Source organism: Acomys russatus, chromosome 21 (assembly GCF_903995435.1).
Source record: "Acomys russatus chromosome 21, mAcoRus1.1, whole genome shotgun sequence".
NCBI lineage: Eukaryota > Metazoa > Chordata > Mammalia > Rodentia > Muridae > Acomys > Acomys russatus.
This window is the reverse complement of record NC_067157.1, coordinates 52,737,460-52,756,541: the sequence shown is the minus strand read 5'-3', so window position 1 is coordinate 52,756,541 and position 19,082 is coordinate 52,737,460. Positions and strand designations below refer to the sequence as shown.

Here is a 19,082-nt window from a genome sequence, read left to right as displayed (position 1 = left end):
AGAAATCAAAGCAAGCCACCACAGCATGCTGCTCCCATGTGTGTCACTTACAAAAGGATCCAGGAGAACATTCAAGAATATTGGAGGTGAACCCAGCCCCTGGTGCATGTGCAACCAAGTGCATGTGCCACCTCTATCACACCTTTGCAGGAGAGACTGGCTGTGTAGGTGACATTAGTATGTATTAACTTTCTGGCCACTTAATGCGCTAGAGAAAGATTAACCGGCTGTGGGATGTTAAGGGACTCAGATTTCTCCCTGTGGGATACAGAGGAGGATTGTTTGTAGTGCTGGTGTGAGGCAGAGGCGAGCTCACAGAGAATGAGGCTACGGTAAACACATCACACTCCAGGGCCCGCTCTGGGCATTTCCGGACAGCAAGGTCTTCCCCCATTGGAGAGGTACAGTTGGAAGTTGGACTGCCCAAGGAAAGTCTGACCCGAAGGCTGGTCCCTCTCTAAATAAACTAATGCTCACCCTTTGACTCTTGGTCAAGAGTCGTCCTGAGCTGACCGTAGCCGCCTTCAGCAGCATTTTGAGCTCTGCAGGTGAAGCCTCAGGACCAGCTGCCTCCAGGAACCATGCCGACCGTGGATGATATTCTAGAACATATTGGGGAATTCCACCTTTTCCAGAAACAGACATTTTTCCTTTTATCTCTGCTCTCGGGTGCCTTCACCCCTATCTATGTGGGCATTGTCTTCCTGGGCTTCACCCCTGACCACCGCTGCTGGAGTCCTGGGGCGGCCGAGCTGAGCCAGCGATGCGGCTGGACTCTGGCAGAGGAGACGAACTACACCATGCCGGGCCTGGGGTCTGCAGGCCAGGCCTCCTACCTCAGCCAGTGTATGCAGTATGAGGTGGATTGGAACCAGAGCGCCCTTGGCTGTGTGGACCCGCTGTCCAGCCTGACTACCAACAGGAGCCACCTGCCCCTGAGCCCCTGCCAGCATGGCTGGGTGTACGACACTCCCGGCTCCTCAATCGTCACTGAGGTAAGTGAGCTCAGCAATCAGGATGGGGCGGGGGGGGGGGGTAAATAATCAAGTTTGTCTCCAGGAAGAACCAGGAAATACATGGTTCTTATACTTGCCCAGACGTGCTTTCTGGACCCGTATGCCTTATAGAATCCTAGTTTCCTGGTAAAAACATGCAGCCTCTCACTTGCCTGAGGTAGTTAAGAGAGAGCTCCCTGGATGCTGGCAGGCATGATTCTGGTATGTGCAGGTCTCAGCAGTGAGCAACACACAAGCACACAGCGGGATGCCCAAAAAGCAATGCCCGTAGCCCTGCTCTTACACCACCACACACACGTCACCAGACCCTCCCTCAAAATGTGTTCTGCTAAGGGGTATCCCAAGATGCCCTTTTCTCCAAAAATGGTTTTTCCTCTTTAGCGTAGCCGAAATGCCCAAAGAAAACTTTGGGGCTGGGGGTTAGACCATGACACAATTATTTTTTGTTTTGTTTTGTTTCTTTGTTTTTTTTCAAGACAGGGTTTCTTCGTGTAGCCCTGGCTGTCCTAGACTCACTCTGTAGACCAGGCTGGCCTCGAACTCACAGAGATCCACCTGCCTCTGCCTCCCAGGTGCTGGCATTAAAGGCATGCGCCACCACTCCCAGACACAATTATTTTTATTAAAAAGTGTAGTCACATGGAAAGGCAAGATGGCTTAGAGGGTCACAGCACGTGCCATGCAAGCCTTACAACTTGAGGTCAATCCCAGAACCCACATAAAACAAATGGAGAGAACCAACTCCACAGAGTTGTCTTCTGACTTCCACATGCATGCAGTAACATGTGCACACCTACTCACACACATTATACACACACAAATCACGATAATATAAGTGTTTTAAACAAAAGAAGATACAGATGCAGGCCGAGAGTATTGCCTTGTAAGCATGAGAGCCTGAGTTCAATCTCCAGAACCCACAGGAAAAAAGGCAGGTGTGGTCATGTAATCATACTTCCTGCACCTAGGGGAGCAAGGACAGTTGGGTACCCAACACTTGCTAGCCATCCAGCCAAACCTAGTTGGCCAGATTCAGGCCAATGAGTGACTCTACCTCAAAAAAAAAAAAGTAAGATTGGCTCTTCAGAAACGCCAGTGGGGTCACTCTGGACCCCTAATTGTGTGTACACACCTGTGCACACACAAACATTCACATACATGCATGCGCACACTTGCGATCTAATTGTGAAGCCTCATTCCATAAAGAGAACAGCAAGCGTGGAAACTTACTGTGGAATTGTCCCGCACACACAAAGGAAGCTGTTAAGCAGCGGTCGGAAGGCACTGCCTGGGTCCTGTGAGGCTAGCCTGGCCTTCAGTGGAAGAGCTTTATGGGGCAGGGCGGGGCGGGGACCCTGAAATGGTCTTCACACCACATCAAGGCTCCTGGAACGGCCACACTCTGCTGCTCTAAAACAGCTCTGCAGAGTGACTCGCCTCACCCCTTTGTACGGAGGTCAGGAAACCGAGGCCACAGCAGAAGAATTTGGTGGCAGAGTAAGAGATAACAGAGTGAGTGTTGGAAGACCATCGCTTGCTTGCCAGGTGATCACCATTCACTCTCCACCTGCCTTCAGAGCAAACCCGACCAAATGTACTGATCTGGCAGGACACCTTGAATCCCCCTATTGTTTAAAGGGGGCAGGGGACGGAGTAGCTAAAAGATGCTCACTGCTCACTTCCTCACTAGCTGCACATGGGTATCAAGTGTCTGCCTCCACTCACATCTGTGTCTTACGAATGCAAGGAAGAAGATGGCTTTGTCTCCGAGTCACAACCTGCTTTAGGCCGATGATTAGGCAATAATTAGCCAGATGCCAGCCTCATGCCAGATGGCATGCTAAATGGATTCCAGGGGAAGTCTTTTGGAGGAGTATAGATAATTAGCATGGGTTAGGACACAGCTGGATTATTGGCAGTTGGATCAAGAACTGTTCGGATAAGTACCACACAGTAATCAGCTGAACTCCTGGGCTCCCAGGAACTTCCAGTTAGAAATATTCCGCGAGATCTGTGAACTGATTTGTATCTGAGATTCTAACAGCATTTTCTCCCTCTCCCCACCTCCTGCTCTTCTCTCCCCCACCCCCCACCCCCTGGCTTGGACCACCCCTCACATCTGGACAGTTTAACCTGGTGTGCGCTCGCTCCTGGATGCTGGACCTGTTTCAGTCAGTAGTGAACGTGGGGTTCTTCATCGGTGCGATGGGGATTGGCTACCTGGCAGACAGGTAGGTGAAACACCTGCGGGCCTTTTCAAATAACCTACAGGTTCAGACAGCACTTGGGCTCACCTACCCTGTGTGAACCCTTCCCTGCTCCAAACACACAGATGGCCGGCTCACTCCCACCCACCTTAATGGTGGTTGCTTTTATAATCATGGATTTTTTTTTTTCTTCAGCTGCTTTGATAATAATGACTCATGTTTTACACTCAGATCCTACAGAGGTCAGGGGAGGAGGTTTCCACCACCAGGCAGGAGGTTTTCCTTCCGGGCTCTCTACCAGTTCAGGGCTAGAAGAGAAGGTAACAAACAGCTTAAAACCCTCTTGTGGTTCTCAGTCTCTTCTTCGGCCTCACTGTCCCCCAACACAGTCACGAGCCTTCAGGAGCTCTGAGCTCCATCCATATGGGCTAGCTAATTTTCATATATCAGAAACCCCACCTCTAGACCCTCTGGCTCCATCTGTCTGTATTTAGTCTCTCTACTGGCCAAGCTGTGCCTCCTGGCTCTTGGCTTATCACCACTGTGGACTCCTACTCACTGTATAAATTTTTTTTTACATTTTCATATTTTTGTGCATTTCATTTCTCCATTGATTTTTTTACCTTTTTGATTCATATATTATTTCATCCTCCTCCTTCCGTTTCCTCCCTCCAGTCCCTCCAGTGTCCCCCAAAACTCTCAAACTGAGACCCTCCTCTTCTTCAATTATTGTTGCTAATACACACATATATGAACAAATATATAACCACAACCGGCTGTGCCTGTCTTTGTTGTGTGTATATGGTCTCAGGGCCGACCAGGACAACTAGCCAAGGAGCTCATCCCTGGGAGAGGCTAATTCTCAGTCTTAGCTGCCTCTAGTTCTTTGTCTAGGAGTGGGTACCGGTGAGATTGTTTCCCCCTCCCGGGTTACTATGTCTACTGACATTGTCAATGTCTGCATCTTGTCTATGCAGCCATTTCTAAAAAGAGGCAGTCACACCGCATACTTTAGACGCCCTGGTCCTCTGGCTCCTACAGTCTTTCCAGACCTTTTCCATGATGTTCCTTGAGCCACAGATGTGTGCACTGTGCTGCAGGTGTATTCACTGGGGCTGCTTGCCCCATCATCCATTGACCTTTGCATTGTGTTCGGTTACAGTTTCCTGCAATGGTCTCCATTTGCTCTAGACAGACAGACACTTCCTTTTCGAGGAAGAGTAACGGCTACACTTACCTGTTGGGTATAAAGATAAGACTTGGAATACAGTTCAGGAAGTTCTTTATAGCAGACGTCTTTGCTCTGCAGATGACCATTAGCTAGTAAGGGGAGTCCTCAACAGAGAGAGGAGTGAGACTTGTGGATACCTGGGTATCAGGGTCAGTGATACAATATTCATAGTGCCCCCCCCCCACCGTGTGCAAAGCGCTTTCCATAAGCCAGGCACTGAACTCCAAGACAGCACCATTCTAATTGCCAGCAACCTAATAGCATATTGATATGCACCTGTGTATTTGCGTGCACACTACATACTAAGATGATACGTTTGTATGGTTCTGTATGTGTGTATACAGAAAGACAGGCTAGAAGAGCATTCCTATCACCTAAGTACAGCGAGTGCATGACCAGACGTGATAACACAAGTAGGAAGTGAGATACACTTTCCACTTTGCGTGTTGACTGCACTTGTTTTCAATGAAATTTAGTTACAAGTGTATATAACTCTTAATAATGGCCATATTAAACAAATATAAATATAAATATGTTTGACTAAGAAATACGCAGCGACTGCGTCCTGTGCTTGCTGCCTTTTCAAGCCTCCCGCAACAATCTTTCGACTGTGAACACAATCTAAGTGTAAGACAGCTTTCTTCGGTTATACATCAAGCTGGCATCAAAACTGCAGAGGAATTAAAGGCTCGTAAGAATGTACGGGCTTTACAAGAGCCTGGGGCCTCGTTGGCAGCAGGAGGGAGGATCAGTGGAGGAGGAGGCACCATGCCAAAAGTCGCAAAGCGTTTGTAACTGTCTGCTCAGCCTCTCTGGCGAGGCTCTTCCTGGGACTGGCTGTGGGAGGCTGTGAGGCGGACGGGAGCTCATTCGTTTTTATTGTGATTACACAGAACTGAGAGCAACTCTTTGCACGCTGCCCAGAGAAGTTAAGACAGACACGTTAATGGGAGGTCCAGGGTCCAACCTCACTCGCTGGCCACAGGCCAGGCAGCTCCTGGTTCATCCACTCCTTGGTACACCAAGGTGGACATTAACACCAGATCTCCAGGACGTGTCACGCATGCAGGTGACGGCCTCACTCAGGAGGCTGCAGGAGCCTGTTAATGATTCTCATCCCACTCACTTAGGCCAGGTCCAACCCCTCCTCACAGAGAAGAACCCCACCAGTTCCCCTCCCCCTCAAGTGAGCTCATCAGTCTGTTCCTATGAGGGCAACGTCTAGAAAGCTATTACTCCACATTGCTCCTCTGGAGGCCTCAGTGAGTCTCTGCTTCTTTCCCCAAAACTACCTGGAGTTTTGCTGGTGACCGAGCTTTCTTCTGTCCTACACGCATGCAAGAGGACAAAGCATGACTAGGAAAAAAAGACATGCCTGCCTGTATCTTCTGCATGTTTAATTCCCACTACTGGCTTTAGACTTCATGAAGTAAGTCAAGAATGTCATGGAAGCTCATTTTATCCACACACGGTAACCAACATTAAAATAAAATATATTGTCTTCCTTCAAATAAATTAAAATATGCCCTAATAGCTGTTGGGTATGATGTTTAGAAGAAATCCAGGAGGATATTTCGAAATTATCCAAATAATAATACTGGGGCAGGGGTCGGGGGGTGGGGAGTAAGGAAAAAGAGAGAAGGAAGAAGGAAGAAAAAGGGAGAAAAGATAGGAAGAAGGAAGGAAGGAAGGAAGAAGGAAGGAAGGAAGGAAGGAAGGAAGGAAGGAAGGAAGGAAAATACATTGTCTTGAAGAAAAATCAAATTTTCCTGGGTCAGTTTGTGGCATAGATTTTGAAATTGGTTGTTTCCTAAAATGTCTTATTTATTTCTTCCCTCACAACTTCCCAGAGGAGGGTTTTGAGTGTCACCTGACACACAGAAAAGTAATTGTTCATCAGTTCCAAGTATGGTTCTCTAGTAAGAAAAAAAGGGCTCCATTTGGTGGTGTGCTCGCAGGCATTTGATGGCAAAGCTTCTGGAGGGATCTGTCCATCACAGGCGCCCAGAAGCAGCATGTGTGCCAGGGCAGCGCAGTGAACGTAGACAGCCTCAGAGGCTCTGGAGAGCAGTTATGATAAGCAAAGTAGGGCGTAACACGTTGTACGCCTGTTTCTTCCTTTGTTTAAATGTAACTTATTTAAATTGTATGTGTCAGTTGAATTTTAATTTGCAATTCTGTCCCAGTAGAAGCAGCTAAAAGCAGAGCCTTTGGGCTGTGGTCAATTGTAACCAAACGTTTAGAATCATTGGAGATAAACTCACCACCAACTATACAGAGGAGCGTTTGCACTAGGCACCTTCATTTGTCCTCACTTGGGATCATGGCAGCCTTGTAAAGTAGATTTTACTACTTACTGTTTACAGAGGTAGAAACTGAGGCAGGGTAGAATCGAAGCATTTCTTCCCAGATATTAATGAATACAAAAGTCACTCCAGACTTTAATATAGGTCAGGCCGTGACCCATCTGTCTAGGTGAGCCTGGGGCTCTGCACCTTTACCCAGCTCCCAAATGATGCTGTTCACCCCTCCCCCATTCCGAGAGGTCCTGACCCCTATATTGAATAGTAAAAAGCTAAAGGATACCCCAAACTGGTACCCAGCCTCTCTGGCTCTGTCTATTTTTCATTAAATAATTTAAATTACTCTACAGTGCATGTAGTGGTGGAAGAGAGGTATCTCAAGCTACTAACTCAGACTTCTTAGGAAATGTCTTAAGGAAAAAACCCACTCATACACACACAATAAAATAAATAGCCCAAGCGTGGTTGTATATCCATGGATTCCAATACTGGGGAGGCAGAAACCCTAGGCCAGACAGACAGCCTAGCCTACTTAGTAGTAGGGGAGAGACTCTATCTCAAAAAGCAAGCTAAACAGCATCTGAGGAATGATGCTTGATGCTGGCTCCTGGCTTCCACATGCACACCAACACATATATGCACACACATATACACACAAACACATATGCACACATGCATATGTATGTGTGCACACACATAAACACATCTACATATGTGCACACATATATTTGCACACATGCACATATATGCACGCACAAACATATGCACATACATATATGCACACACATATACACATATATATACACAAGCATACCAAGAATAGATTGAAGACCCCAGAAAACCTCTCTGTTCCCTTCTGCGGGCAGGTCCCCAATGACCTAGGCACCTCCCAACAGGCTGTACCTCCTTAGAACTCATTGGTTCCCACCATCGCCACACTGAGGACCAAGTTCTAAATGCACGAGTTCTTGAGGGGACAAACCAGAACATAGTTTTATGGGCAAGTAGGACAAAGTCCTGATGTCTCTCTATCTAATACCTCATGGAACCCCCTTTCCAGATAACCAGTTAGGGTTTGTTTTTCCAATGTGAAGAAATGTGGTGATGTTGAGTAACTCACCCTCCATCACAGTAAGCGGTGGGGTCGGTTAGCCTCTAGGCTCTTCCCTCTATTCCATTTTTCTTGGACAACTGGTGAGAGCTGAGTTCTTTAGGTAAAACTATGGGAACCATCCCACCATGATGCTTCATAACAAACGCAATGACAACTGTGAGAAACCAATGCGGAAACTTTCTTAGGGAGGCAGTTGGCTGGGACTTAGTGCCAAGCCCTCAGCTCATAGCTCTGTGATCTGACTAGACTTATATACAGGGCGTCTGGAAAGCGAAAACCTCTCCCAGAAGAACAGCCACAGGACCTGGATGAAGGGCATTCGATGAGCTTTACATTTACCCGTGTAGCTTCACAAAGGTTGTAAACAAAGCTGAAGCCAGGGCTCAGTGTGTGTGCGTGCATGTGTGTGCATGCATGTGTGTACATGTGCACGTGCATATATGTGTGTGTATGCATGTATACATGTGCAAGTGTGTGTATATATGAGGGCATGTGTGAGTGCATGCATGTGTGAATGTGTGTGTGCCTGCATGTGTGTATGCCTACATGTGTGTGCATGTGCACATGCATATGTGTGCACATGTGGATGCATGTGGATATGTGCATGTGTGTGTACAAGTGTGTGTGTATTAGGGCATATGTGCATGTGTGTGTGTGTGTATGTGTGTTGCGAGGAGGTATCAATCGACACCTCTGGAATTCAGAACTAACTCGGATTTTGATCCCAGTTTTATAATGTCTGTGACTTTTCTCCAGTGTTCATGAGTCCAATTGTGATGGCTGACCTTGGCACCTTGTTGGAACCTAGAATCACCTAGAAGGCAGAAGTGTGCCTATGAGGGGTTGAGTAAGTTCATTGAGGTGGGAAGATCCACCTTGATGCTGTGCATCACCCTTCTATGAGCTGGGGGCCCTGGCTGAGCAAGTGATCTAAGTAGCAGATGCCCCTGCTCTCTGTTTCCTGATTACAGATGCAAGCTGACCAGCTGCCTCGAGCTCCTTGCTCTGACTGCCTGTCTATGACATGCTATACCATAGAACCGTGAGCCAAAATAAGCCTTTTCTTCCATCCACGAGCCGCCTTTACCAGACACTTTGTCACAGCACAAGGAGAAGTAATAACACACCAGCTAACTCCACGCCCTTCCTTGGTTCTTCTCCACAGGTTTGGCCGAAAGTTCTGCCTCTTGGTCACCATCCTCATCAATGCGACCTCTGGCGTTCTCATGGCGATTTCTCCCAACTATGCCTGGATGCTGGTGTTTCGCTTTCTCCAAGGGCTGGTCAGCAAAGCAGGCTGGTTAATTGGCTATATCCTGAGTAAGAAGGTTTGGGGTGCTATGGGGTGTACATGGGGACTTTTAGTCACGCAGAATCTGGTTGGAAAGACAATGTTGACTTTTATTCTGTACCTAAAGAATTTTTTAGCTGGGTGGTGGCGGCACATGCCTTTAATCCTAGCACAGGCCGGCCAGTCTGGTCTACAGAGCAAGTTCCAGGACAGCCAGGTCTACACAGAGAAACCCTGTCCTGGACCCCATTCCCCCACAAAAGAAGAATTTTTTTAAACCACTTAATCAATTCTCTCTGTTTCTCCAATGAACAAAAAATATAGAGGCAGAATTGCCACACCACTCAGAGTCCTATTAGCTTTTTTGGAATATTTGGTTTCTGAACCCTAGAGTGTCCTATGGAGAGACAGTCTAGTCTACCAAACCTATGCATACAAAAGACTCCAAGATAGGAGATGTGCTGATATGTGAGGGAATTTTTCACTATATCCCATCTGTTCTGATAAACCACTTAGGCTTACATGCAGGGAAGCTGGGAACACAAACATGGCGGCGGGCCTTGGTCCTTCAGCAAGATCTAGAATGAGCCAGGGGACAGGCTGTGGCATGCCCACGAGGGGTTATCTGAGGTAGGCTAACTGAGGTGGGAAGGCCCCCTTTCCTTGCTGGCAGCACCATTCTATGTCCTGGAATGGAGAGAAAAGTGGAGAGTGAGCTGGAAAATCTGGAGTATAATTTACTGCCTGGGAGCCAGAGTTGCAGTTAAGGTCCTTGGGGTACAAAGGCTTAATTCTGTAGCCCAGAAGCTATCCAGCAGTTGAGGAAAATTAGCACCTATTTAAAGCTTAGAAATCCCCATGACTCCCCCTTCAGCTGCATTTGGGGATTAAGGGAGTAATACTGAAGCTTTCATTGCACAAGAGGTAAATAAAATTATGTGCTTATATAATTTTACCTGGTAACATGAATCTGGGGAGATTTCAAGGCAGAAAGAGAACATTATTCCTTCCAGAAAAGACAAATAATAAACGGCTGGTGAATGAAGAACTTGGTGCACACAGCTATTCGACCCATAATTTGGCTTCTAGAACGTACTGCGTAGAAATCAACTGTACAGATGTACATTTCGTCATCGGTCTCAGCCTCTTACCGCTCATTTTGTCCAGAGTCTCTGTGACTGTCAAGTCCTTAATGCCCACCTCGTAGCTCCTCCCCACCCCCACCCTACATTTCCCTAGCCCAACCCAGGACCCCAGCCTCTTTGAAAGACGGACACTCGCATTGGTCAGACACCTGTGCCACTTCATTTAATTAAACCAGCCTTTTGAAAGTATTCCAGAAGGCTTGCAGTAACTTAGAGAAATAGGTTTAGCATGTATGTCTGTTGGACTAGAAATAGTTTAAAATAGTTTTAAAAGCAGGTTTGTGAGACATTTAAAGCAAAGAATCTGGCTTGCAGGGCATGTGAAATTCCAATTTTAGTTTGTCAGTCACATGGAAACGACTTGTGTCCTAGCTCCCAGCGTACAGACCTTATATGCCTGTCATGACACAGACATATGACCGTAAATAAAGCTGACTTTCCCTCCATGTGCAGTGGTGGCTGGTAACTTGACTCTGAAAGGATATAAGAATCCTGAGTTGTGTGTTCTCTATTGTCTAAGCTTTAACTACTCACCTCCCACCATGAAGGTTTCAAATAGATATGTATTTAACAACTCATTTGGAAAAAATGAGTTGTTAAAAAAGTTCTTGAAAATTTTTAAATGGCTATTTTAGCAGGCTAGAACTAGCTAATTACTGCCCACCACAAGGTTTTTAAGTCTGTCATATAAGTAAACATAATTACAAATTCTTTATCTCTGTAAGAAGGCAACTTTCATGTAAATGTTCATTTATATATGAAGCATCTATAACCCAAATTCAGTTTTTAATTCATTTGTTCATGTCTTGCATTACCACTGCCCAGTTTTTGTGCAAAATTTGTGTGAAATATAGTTATATTCATTCCTGAAATTTTAAAAATATTGTTTTGTTTTGTTTTATTTATGTATGTGTATATGCCACACATGAACAGGTACCTATGGAAGCCAGAAGAGGGTGTCAGATCCCGTGAAACTGGAGTTAGAGGTGGTTGTGGGTTACCTGACATGGGTGCTTGGAACTGAGCTCAGGCCCCCTGCAAAAGCAGCAAGTGCTATTAACCACTGAGCCATCTCTCAGCCCTGGAAATGTTGTTTTAGTTGTTATTGTTGCTACTTTGGTTTTTCTTTTTTAATACATAAACATGTATGTAATCCAGAATGGCCTTGAATTTGCAAAAATTCCCCTGCCTCTACCTCTCTAGTACTGGGATTATAGGTATGAGACACCATGCCCAGCCTTGTGCCTGAAATTTTTCTGTAAATCAAACAGATTTGTTCATTTTGTTAATATGGTTCAATTAATGCGAGTTTATAATCAATACAATAACAAGGGCCGCAACAAAATGTCCAACACACACACACACACACACACACACACACACTTTAAATTATTTGGAGAGCTGCGTAGAAAATTCTAAATTAAGCCTATATTTTTTCAGCTGGTTGCCCTAAGGTTGGAAGCAGCTTTGGCTCATCTCGCTGACCACGAGGCTTCTTTTCTGTAGTTACAGAATTTGTTGGGCTGCGCTATCGCAGAACAGTGGGGATTTTTTACCAAGTCGCCTTCACCATTGGGCTCCTGATACTAGCGGGCGTGGCCTATGTGATTCCCCGTTGGAGGTGGCTGCAATTTGCCGTGACTCTGCCGAACTTCTGCTTCCTGCTCTATTTCTGGTAAGTCTCCTGGGGAAAGAAAAGAAGATGGAACAGGGTAATCTATTTCGTCCAATGAACCACCCTCCTTGTAAATGACAAGGCTGTTTCACAAAGAAGCCAAGACCATGTTGATAAAATAAAAACTGCACAGTCCCCTGCTGGAAATGCAATGTCCAGCAGCTTGGGACACAAGACTATTGTGACCTGTTTCTTTCATCTCTCTTACTTACTTGATGTCTCGCTCCCAGCAGCTAGGGTCCAGCATGGATGGCACACCCTTTAAAAAGTCAACAATGTTGCCCTTTGTTATTCGGTTACTCCTTTACAAAAACTCTAAGATGGACAGGCAGAGCGGCAAATGATTACGTCACTACTTCCCCATAGGTGTGATCAAGACAGACATCTCCAGGCAATCATCACAGCAAGTACCCCAAAAAAGGCTGACACAGCAATCCAGCTAGACCATACTGATAAACCTGAGTTACACAGGCTAGTAAAATATGCTCATCACTCCATCATCTAAGCAGCAAGCTGGTTAGAGGGGCTCTCTAGGTGATGAGTTGAGCCTTGGATATGTCAAAGTTGAGATGTCAAAGGTAGGTTATGTACAGATATCCAGAACCCGTGGCATTTAAGGATCCAGAATTCAAGTACATTGCATGTACATCTTGCTTGCATGTGAACAGATGGACTAGCTCTTACAAGTGAATCGAGTTAGGAGATGAAGGACAGAGAACTAGAACTCTAGAGATGCTGGTGTCAGAGAGAAGGCTACGTGCTTTCCACATAAGTGCAAAGACCTGAGTTCAGATTTCCTAGCACCTGTGTAAATGCTGGATATATGTGGCAGCCCATCTGTTGTGTCAGAGATTGAAAGGAAAAGTCAGGGGATCCCTAGAGCACAGCAGCTAGCTGGACTAGCCATATTGGCAAGTTCTGGGTTCAACTGAAAGAGTCTGGCAGAGCAATGGAGGGTCTCCCAACACCAGCCTCAGACCTCCACACACAGGCACAAGCACAGCCACATACACATATGCCCACACACATGCAAACACACATATACACGTGTGCAAAACAAAAGGAAGGAGATAAATCAGCGAGCTGGTACCACAGTAGAGAAAGGGGGCTTCAGGGCAGATGTGAGGGAAGTGGCCGCAGGCAGGAGGTCTGGTTAATCTTCCCAGTCCTGGTGGGGCCTCCCCAACATCGGTAACCCATGGCAGCATCTCTGTAGGTCATATAGTATACCATGCTCTGTGGTGGCTTCCTGTCCTAGGCACCCCCACAGTGAGGCCCCAGTGACTGCCCAAACTTCCTAAGCTCTACCTTTCCCAGAGCAGTGAGCCACCAAGACTTCCAGTTCTTATTCCCGTGAGCCTAGCCCATCTAGCTTCCAAGATGGCTCCCCACCCTCCCCACCCCCACCTCCGTTCAACCTGCCTTTGGCTGCTCTGAGCATTTCAAGACAAAGACCCTTGGGGACTTGCCTCGGCTATTTGAGCCTTCTAGGTCAAGATACAGGGCCCTTGCTTAGAATAGCGCCCTAGGACTTTCAGGACCTTCTTAAGCCGTCTAGGGCAAGCTCAAACCATTCAGTCCAGTTTCTGAATTCTGCCCACTGCCTGACCTGAGAAGCTTACCTTATTTGTTCAGCATAAATCAATATATGTATGTACGTGTGTGTGTGTATATATGTGTTTATATATACTATATTCATACAGCATGAACTAATAACATGTAATATATTATCTATAATATATAGCTATACAATCATATAACAACCATGTATCACATAATATTTAATATATAATATATGTGTGTACGTATCATAGATATCATAAACATCCTTGCTTCCTTCCATGATGATTTCCAACTCCCACCTTTATTTATTGACCTTAGCTCTCAGGCCCATGCCTCTTTGCCCCTCCTTGCCCTCTTTGCCCCCTCCTCACCTCTCCTTACCCCTCCCACCTCCTCGCCCCTCCTCACCCCTCCTCACCCCTCCTCACCCTTCCTCATTCCTCCCACCTCTTCATCCCTCCTCACCCCTTCTCACCCCTCCTTGCCCCTCCTCACCCCTTCTCACCCCTCCTCATCCTTGTCACCCTCCTCATCCCTTCTCATCCCTCCCACCTCCTCGCCCCTCCTCACCTCTCCTCATCCCTCCTCACCCTTCCTCATTCCTCCTACCTCTTCATCCCTCCTCATCCCTTCTCACCCCTTCTCACCCCTCCTTTCCCCTCCTCACCCCTTCTCACCCCTCCTCATCCTTGTCACCCTCCTCATCCCTTCTCAGCCCTCCCACCTCCTCATCCCTCCTCCCCCTCCTCATGGTGACACAAGCTGCATGTTCAGCTGCACCCTGCTTAGCAGCTCACTTGCCGATGTTCAGGGTAGGAGCCTCTAAGGAGGAGGCCCGAAGGCTTCCTGGTCATGCACTGACTTAAGTCAGCTCTCAACGGAGGACATATCCTCACACGCCTGCATAGTATTCTTGGGCTCCTTGGTGGATCCAACTGAACCTCCCTGTGCAATACACTCACAGAAACACAACTGTGCGCACTGGCTATGGCGAGGCAGCAAGGTACCCCTCCCCTGCCTTATACCCTAGGTGCATACCTGAATCTCCAAGATGGCTGATCTCCCAGAACAAAAATGCAAAAGCCATGAAGATAATTAAGCACATTGCTAAGAAAAATGGAAAATCAGTGCCAGTCTCTGTTCAGGTGAGTTGAGGCCTTGGGTGTCAGATGGGGGGGGGGCGGTAGTGGGAAGGAAGGGTACAGAAAACATGCCACATGTGCTAACCATAGAAGGAGAGAGGCACGGGGCCCATGCCCTTGCATTTTGGCCTCACTATACAGAAATACAATAGAGACTTGTGTTCCCTGGGAGACTAAACAGATAGCAAACATCGGACTCAAACATGAGCCAGATTTTTTTTTCACAAGTCCGAGAAGGAACTGTTTCTATCTTGTGCAGCTCAGGGTTTTGTTGTTCCATTTCCTGCATGCCCAGGTCAGACTCTAGACCCACACAGCAGTGCTCTAAACACAAAGATGTCATGGAGCTGTAAGCACTTTGGATGTAGTCACTTGGTCTGCTTCAGATTTTGCCTTTACTAACCTCTCACCACTCTGAACTCAGGCCTTTTAGTCTGATGGGACCAGAAAGGAGAAACGGATTGTATTAAAAGCTGTGTCAGGGGTTGGGGTGTAGTCCAGTTGACACGGTGCTTGCCTAGGATGCATGAAGGCCTGGGTTCAATTCCCAGCCCTGCATGAAAGCTTTGTGTGTGCATGCCTGGTAACTAGCATTGTGGAGGTGGTGGAGGCAGGAGGCTCAGCAGCTGAAGTCATCTTTGACTACAATAGTGAGTTCAAGGCTAGCCCAGGCAGAGACTCTGTTTCAAAAGAAAAATAATTATGTCACAATAAAATTATTTCTGAATGAGAATATAGCATGGATTAACTGTAAGATGCTGCTAGCTACATGACTTTTGATTTGAGAGACCCAGAGACTGGGGAGGAGAGTGTTAGACCTGCAGTTGATGTCAATAACCCTCTTTGATCACTCTCCCACCTTATTCATTAGGGCAAGGTCTCTCAATCAAGCCCAGAGCTCACTGATTAGGCTAGTCTTGCTAGCCAACTTGCTCTGGGAATTACAGGCTGGTAATCATACCCACCTAGCATTTAGATTGATTCTGGGGATCTGATCTCTAATCGTCACACTTGTTCACCAAAGAGCTTTAACTGCTGCGCCTTCTCCTCGGCCTCCTGGTATTTTATTCCTACAGAGCTGTAAGTGATGCTAGCACTGGCCTCAATGTCTCAGGCCTGAGCTTCCTTCCTGTTCAGAGGGGTCCAGATGAGTCACTCAGGACCACATAGCTGGGGCTCCATGGGATCCCAGCATACCTTACAAATCACATGCATGTGTGGTCTAACTGTTCTAGGTCCCAGCTTCCCTCCTGTATAATGGAGTGAAAAACAGACCCAAGGGTAAAGAGTAAATAAGACAGTGTGCTCTGTGGCCTGTGCCCATGATGGGCACTCCGCAGTAAGTGCAGCTGGTATTCTCTTGAGGACCCAAAGCCCCTTCTAACAGAAAACACCTTCTTCTTGTTTTCCCAGAGCCTGCGAGCAGATGAGGATGCTGGTGAGAAACTGAGCCCTTCCTTCCTTGACTTGGTCAGAACTCCTCAGATAAGGAAACACACTTTGATCTTGATGTATAATTGGTAAGGCAGTCCTTTAACTTAAAATTCTTCTGTATTCACACAATTATAGTCACTCACATTAAAGAAAGGAAAAGCACACCCTCAAATTATCACCCCAAATTGGCATCAACAGAGGATGCTGAACCGGAGCTCACAGATAGCAGGTCTGGCTGATAACATTGTCTTCAAACAAATGTGAACCTTGGCTTGGGATAGGGACAGAGTTTCCAACAATTTATGAAGTGGCCCATGGCATACTTCTGGTGTATTTTGTACTGTGTATCGTATGAAGTGGCATTCTCTGATTGGCAATTACAAAAGTATCGGTTGGTTCTGAAAAAAATATTGAGGATGCACTTGGTCCTGCAGCATCAAATACTCAATCAATATGTAATTATTTACATAAAAATAAATATGGAGTTGGTGAGATGGCTCAATGGTTGGAAGTACTTGTCGCTCTTGAGGAAGACCTGGGTTCAGTTTCCACATTTGTGGTTCACACTGTCTGTAACTCCAGTTTCAAGAGACTGGCCGCTATCTTCTGGTCTCCATGGGCACCCGACCCCACACAGTACACTTACATGCAGGCAAAACACCACCACACGCATGCTGAACATAAATATTTTTTTAAATAAGCATGCATATCCATGTCATTAATATACAAATTTGCTTTCATCTTAACAAATGGTAAAATCATGTATAAACCAAAACCAAAGAATTGTTTTAAAATAAATTTCTTAATAGTATCAGTAAGTGTTGGATTTCTATGCCTACTTTACATGCCTATGTACTCAGAGTCTCATAAAAATTTCTTGGGTGAAAAGCAGTTAGGAGTATAAAAATATTTAAGGAGCTCTGGCCTGTGCCCCAGGAACCAGTAGGTTGGTTTGTTTGTTTTTCTTGTTTGTTTTTAACTCTCCAAGTGATTCTGATATAATCTAAACTGAGAAGCGTTCGCTTAGATTATTTGATCCTAAGTGCAGACCCCCACAGGTGTACAAAGCTAGGGAGGAAAGGCTCCCCATCCCCTCTTTTACTTGGAAGGGGAAACAAAACAAAACAAACAAACAAACAATCAATCAAACCATGCAGAGATATATGGAATACATAGCACTGACCCTACAATGCAGGGACGGGGCTCCTCAGGACTGGCTGTGCACAGGCGCTCTCAGAGCTGTGGGTATTGGTATGATGAACCCCATTCTGAGGAGGCTGTTTCCCCACAGTGAGCACTGCCCCTCCCACTGCCTGCAGAAAGGCCTGTCCCCACTGGCAGAAGCCACATTTGTCACAGTACTGCATGTCACAGGCAGCTTTGACCCTTGGCCACATTCTCCTTTCCCTCTCTGAATACTGACTCTTGCCCGTCAGCCTCGGGTTTTCCATAATTTTAAGTCAACAGAATTAAAAACCCTGCCAGAATGCCCCTTGTGATAATGGGCCAGAGAAGAAACCATTGAAAAGGAAAGCCACATACATTGCATTTCAGGTTCATGAAATTTGAATTAAATAGTCAAGTCTTCGCATCCAAATGCTTTAGAAGACCACAAAGAGGCTAAAGGCAGCCCAGTGGGTTAAGCACTCACCGTGCATGCATGGAGACATGACCCCCAGCATCATATAAGAAGCTGGATTTAAAGGCATGTGCCTGTTATCCGAGTGCCAGGGAGGTGAAGTCAGAGGATCCCTGGGGCTTGATGGACAGTCAGCCTAGGCAATCAGGGTCCTCCAGGTTCAGTGAGAGACACTGGCTCAAAAGTGAGGTGGAGAGAAATAGAGGGGAGTGCATGACGTCAACTTCTGGCCTACACATATACCTTCACCACAGGAAAAACAACACACATACACACACACACACACACACACACAAATATATATATATTTATATATACATATATATAACATTAAATTAAATACACACAAAATATATAAATAACGTTAAATTCACATAACACATACAAAAATATATAAATAACATTACATTAAATGCACACACACACAAATACATAAAATATAAAGAGAGAAATAACTGACAATCATGAGCCGTTATTATTCCCTAAATCATTCCATCAGGACTCTTCAGCCTCACCCTGGGCCAGTGAATGGGATGTCCCCCAACTGTTTCTGCTCCTCACGTCCCTCCAGCCACAGTAAAGCAGTGGGTATAAAAAACAATGGCACAGATGGGATGATAGAGAAAAAGGCCACAAGCAAAGGTCATCCACCACCAACTCTCCAACCTCCCCGAAGCCTCTCCTGGCAGGAGTGTGTGCGTCCGGGGCTCCTCTTGACCTTGGCTCTCCTCTTTGCTCAGGTTCACGAGCTCTGTTCTCTACCAGGGCCTCATCATGCACATGGGCCTCGCAGGGGGCAACATCTACCTGGATTTCTTTTACTCCGCCCTGGTAGAATTTCCAGCTGCCTTCATCATCATCCTCACCATAGACCGGGTTGGTCGCCGCTATCCCTGGGCTGCGGCAAATATGGTGGCAGGAGCAGCCTGCCTAGCTTCGGTTTTTATCCCCGATGGTAAGTTCAGAGAGTAGGGGGTGTGAGGAGAGTGAAAGTGGGGCAAAAGGCCATGGAACAATACTTTCAGCCACGTGGAGCTTCGTTTGAAGCCATCATAGACCAGCAATCACTTACAACACGTCCACAGCCTACTGGTTCTCTGGGATGGCCTCTATAATGGTACCCTGGCTTTGGAAACTAGTGTAACACTGCTATCTTCAAAAGCTGAGTTACAAGCCAGGCAGTGGTGGCGCACACCTTTAATCCCAGCACTTGGGAGACAGAGGCAGGCAGATCACTGTGAGTTCAAGGCCAGCCTGGTCTACAAAGCAAGTCCAGGACATCCAAGGCTACATGGAGGATCCCTGTCTCAGAAAAAAACTGG

At 46.4% G+C, this 19,082-nt stretch overlaps 1 protein-coding gene across 2 annotated transcripts in view; it reads left to right on the top strand.

Moving 5' to 3' along the window:
• Nucleotides 1-442: 442 nt before the first annotated feature.
• Nucleotides 443-19,082, top strand: part of Slc22a2 (solute carrier family 22 member 2) — a 32,073-nt gene continuing 13,433 nt past the window's right edge. The window contains exons 1-7 of one of the 2 annotated variants that reach the window (XM_051164481.1): nt 443-995; nt 3,144-3,247; nt 9,037-9,191; nt 11,814-11,982; nt 14,576-14,690; nt 16,101-16,207; nt 18,501-18,715. In XM_051164481.1, coding sequence (XP_051020438.1) covers nt 582-995; nt 3,144-3,247; nt 9,037-9,191; nt 11,814-11,982; nt 14,576-14,690; nt 16,101-16,207; nt 18,501-18,715 — 1,279 coding nt within the window. In that variant the 5' untranslated portion in view covers nt 443-581. The remainder of the gene's footprint in view (nt 996-3,143; nt 3,248-9,036; nt 9,192-11,813; nt 11,983-14,575; nt 14,691-16,100; nt 16,208-18,500; nt 18,716-19,082) is intronic. The other variant, XM_051164480.1, reaches the window with a different exon arrangement.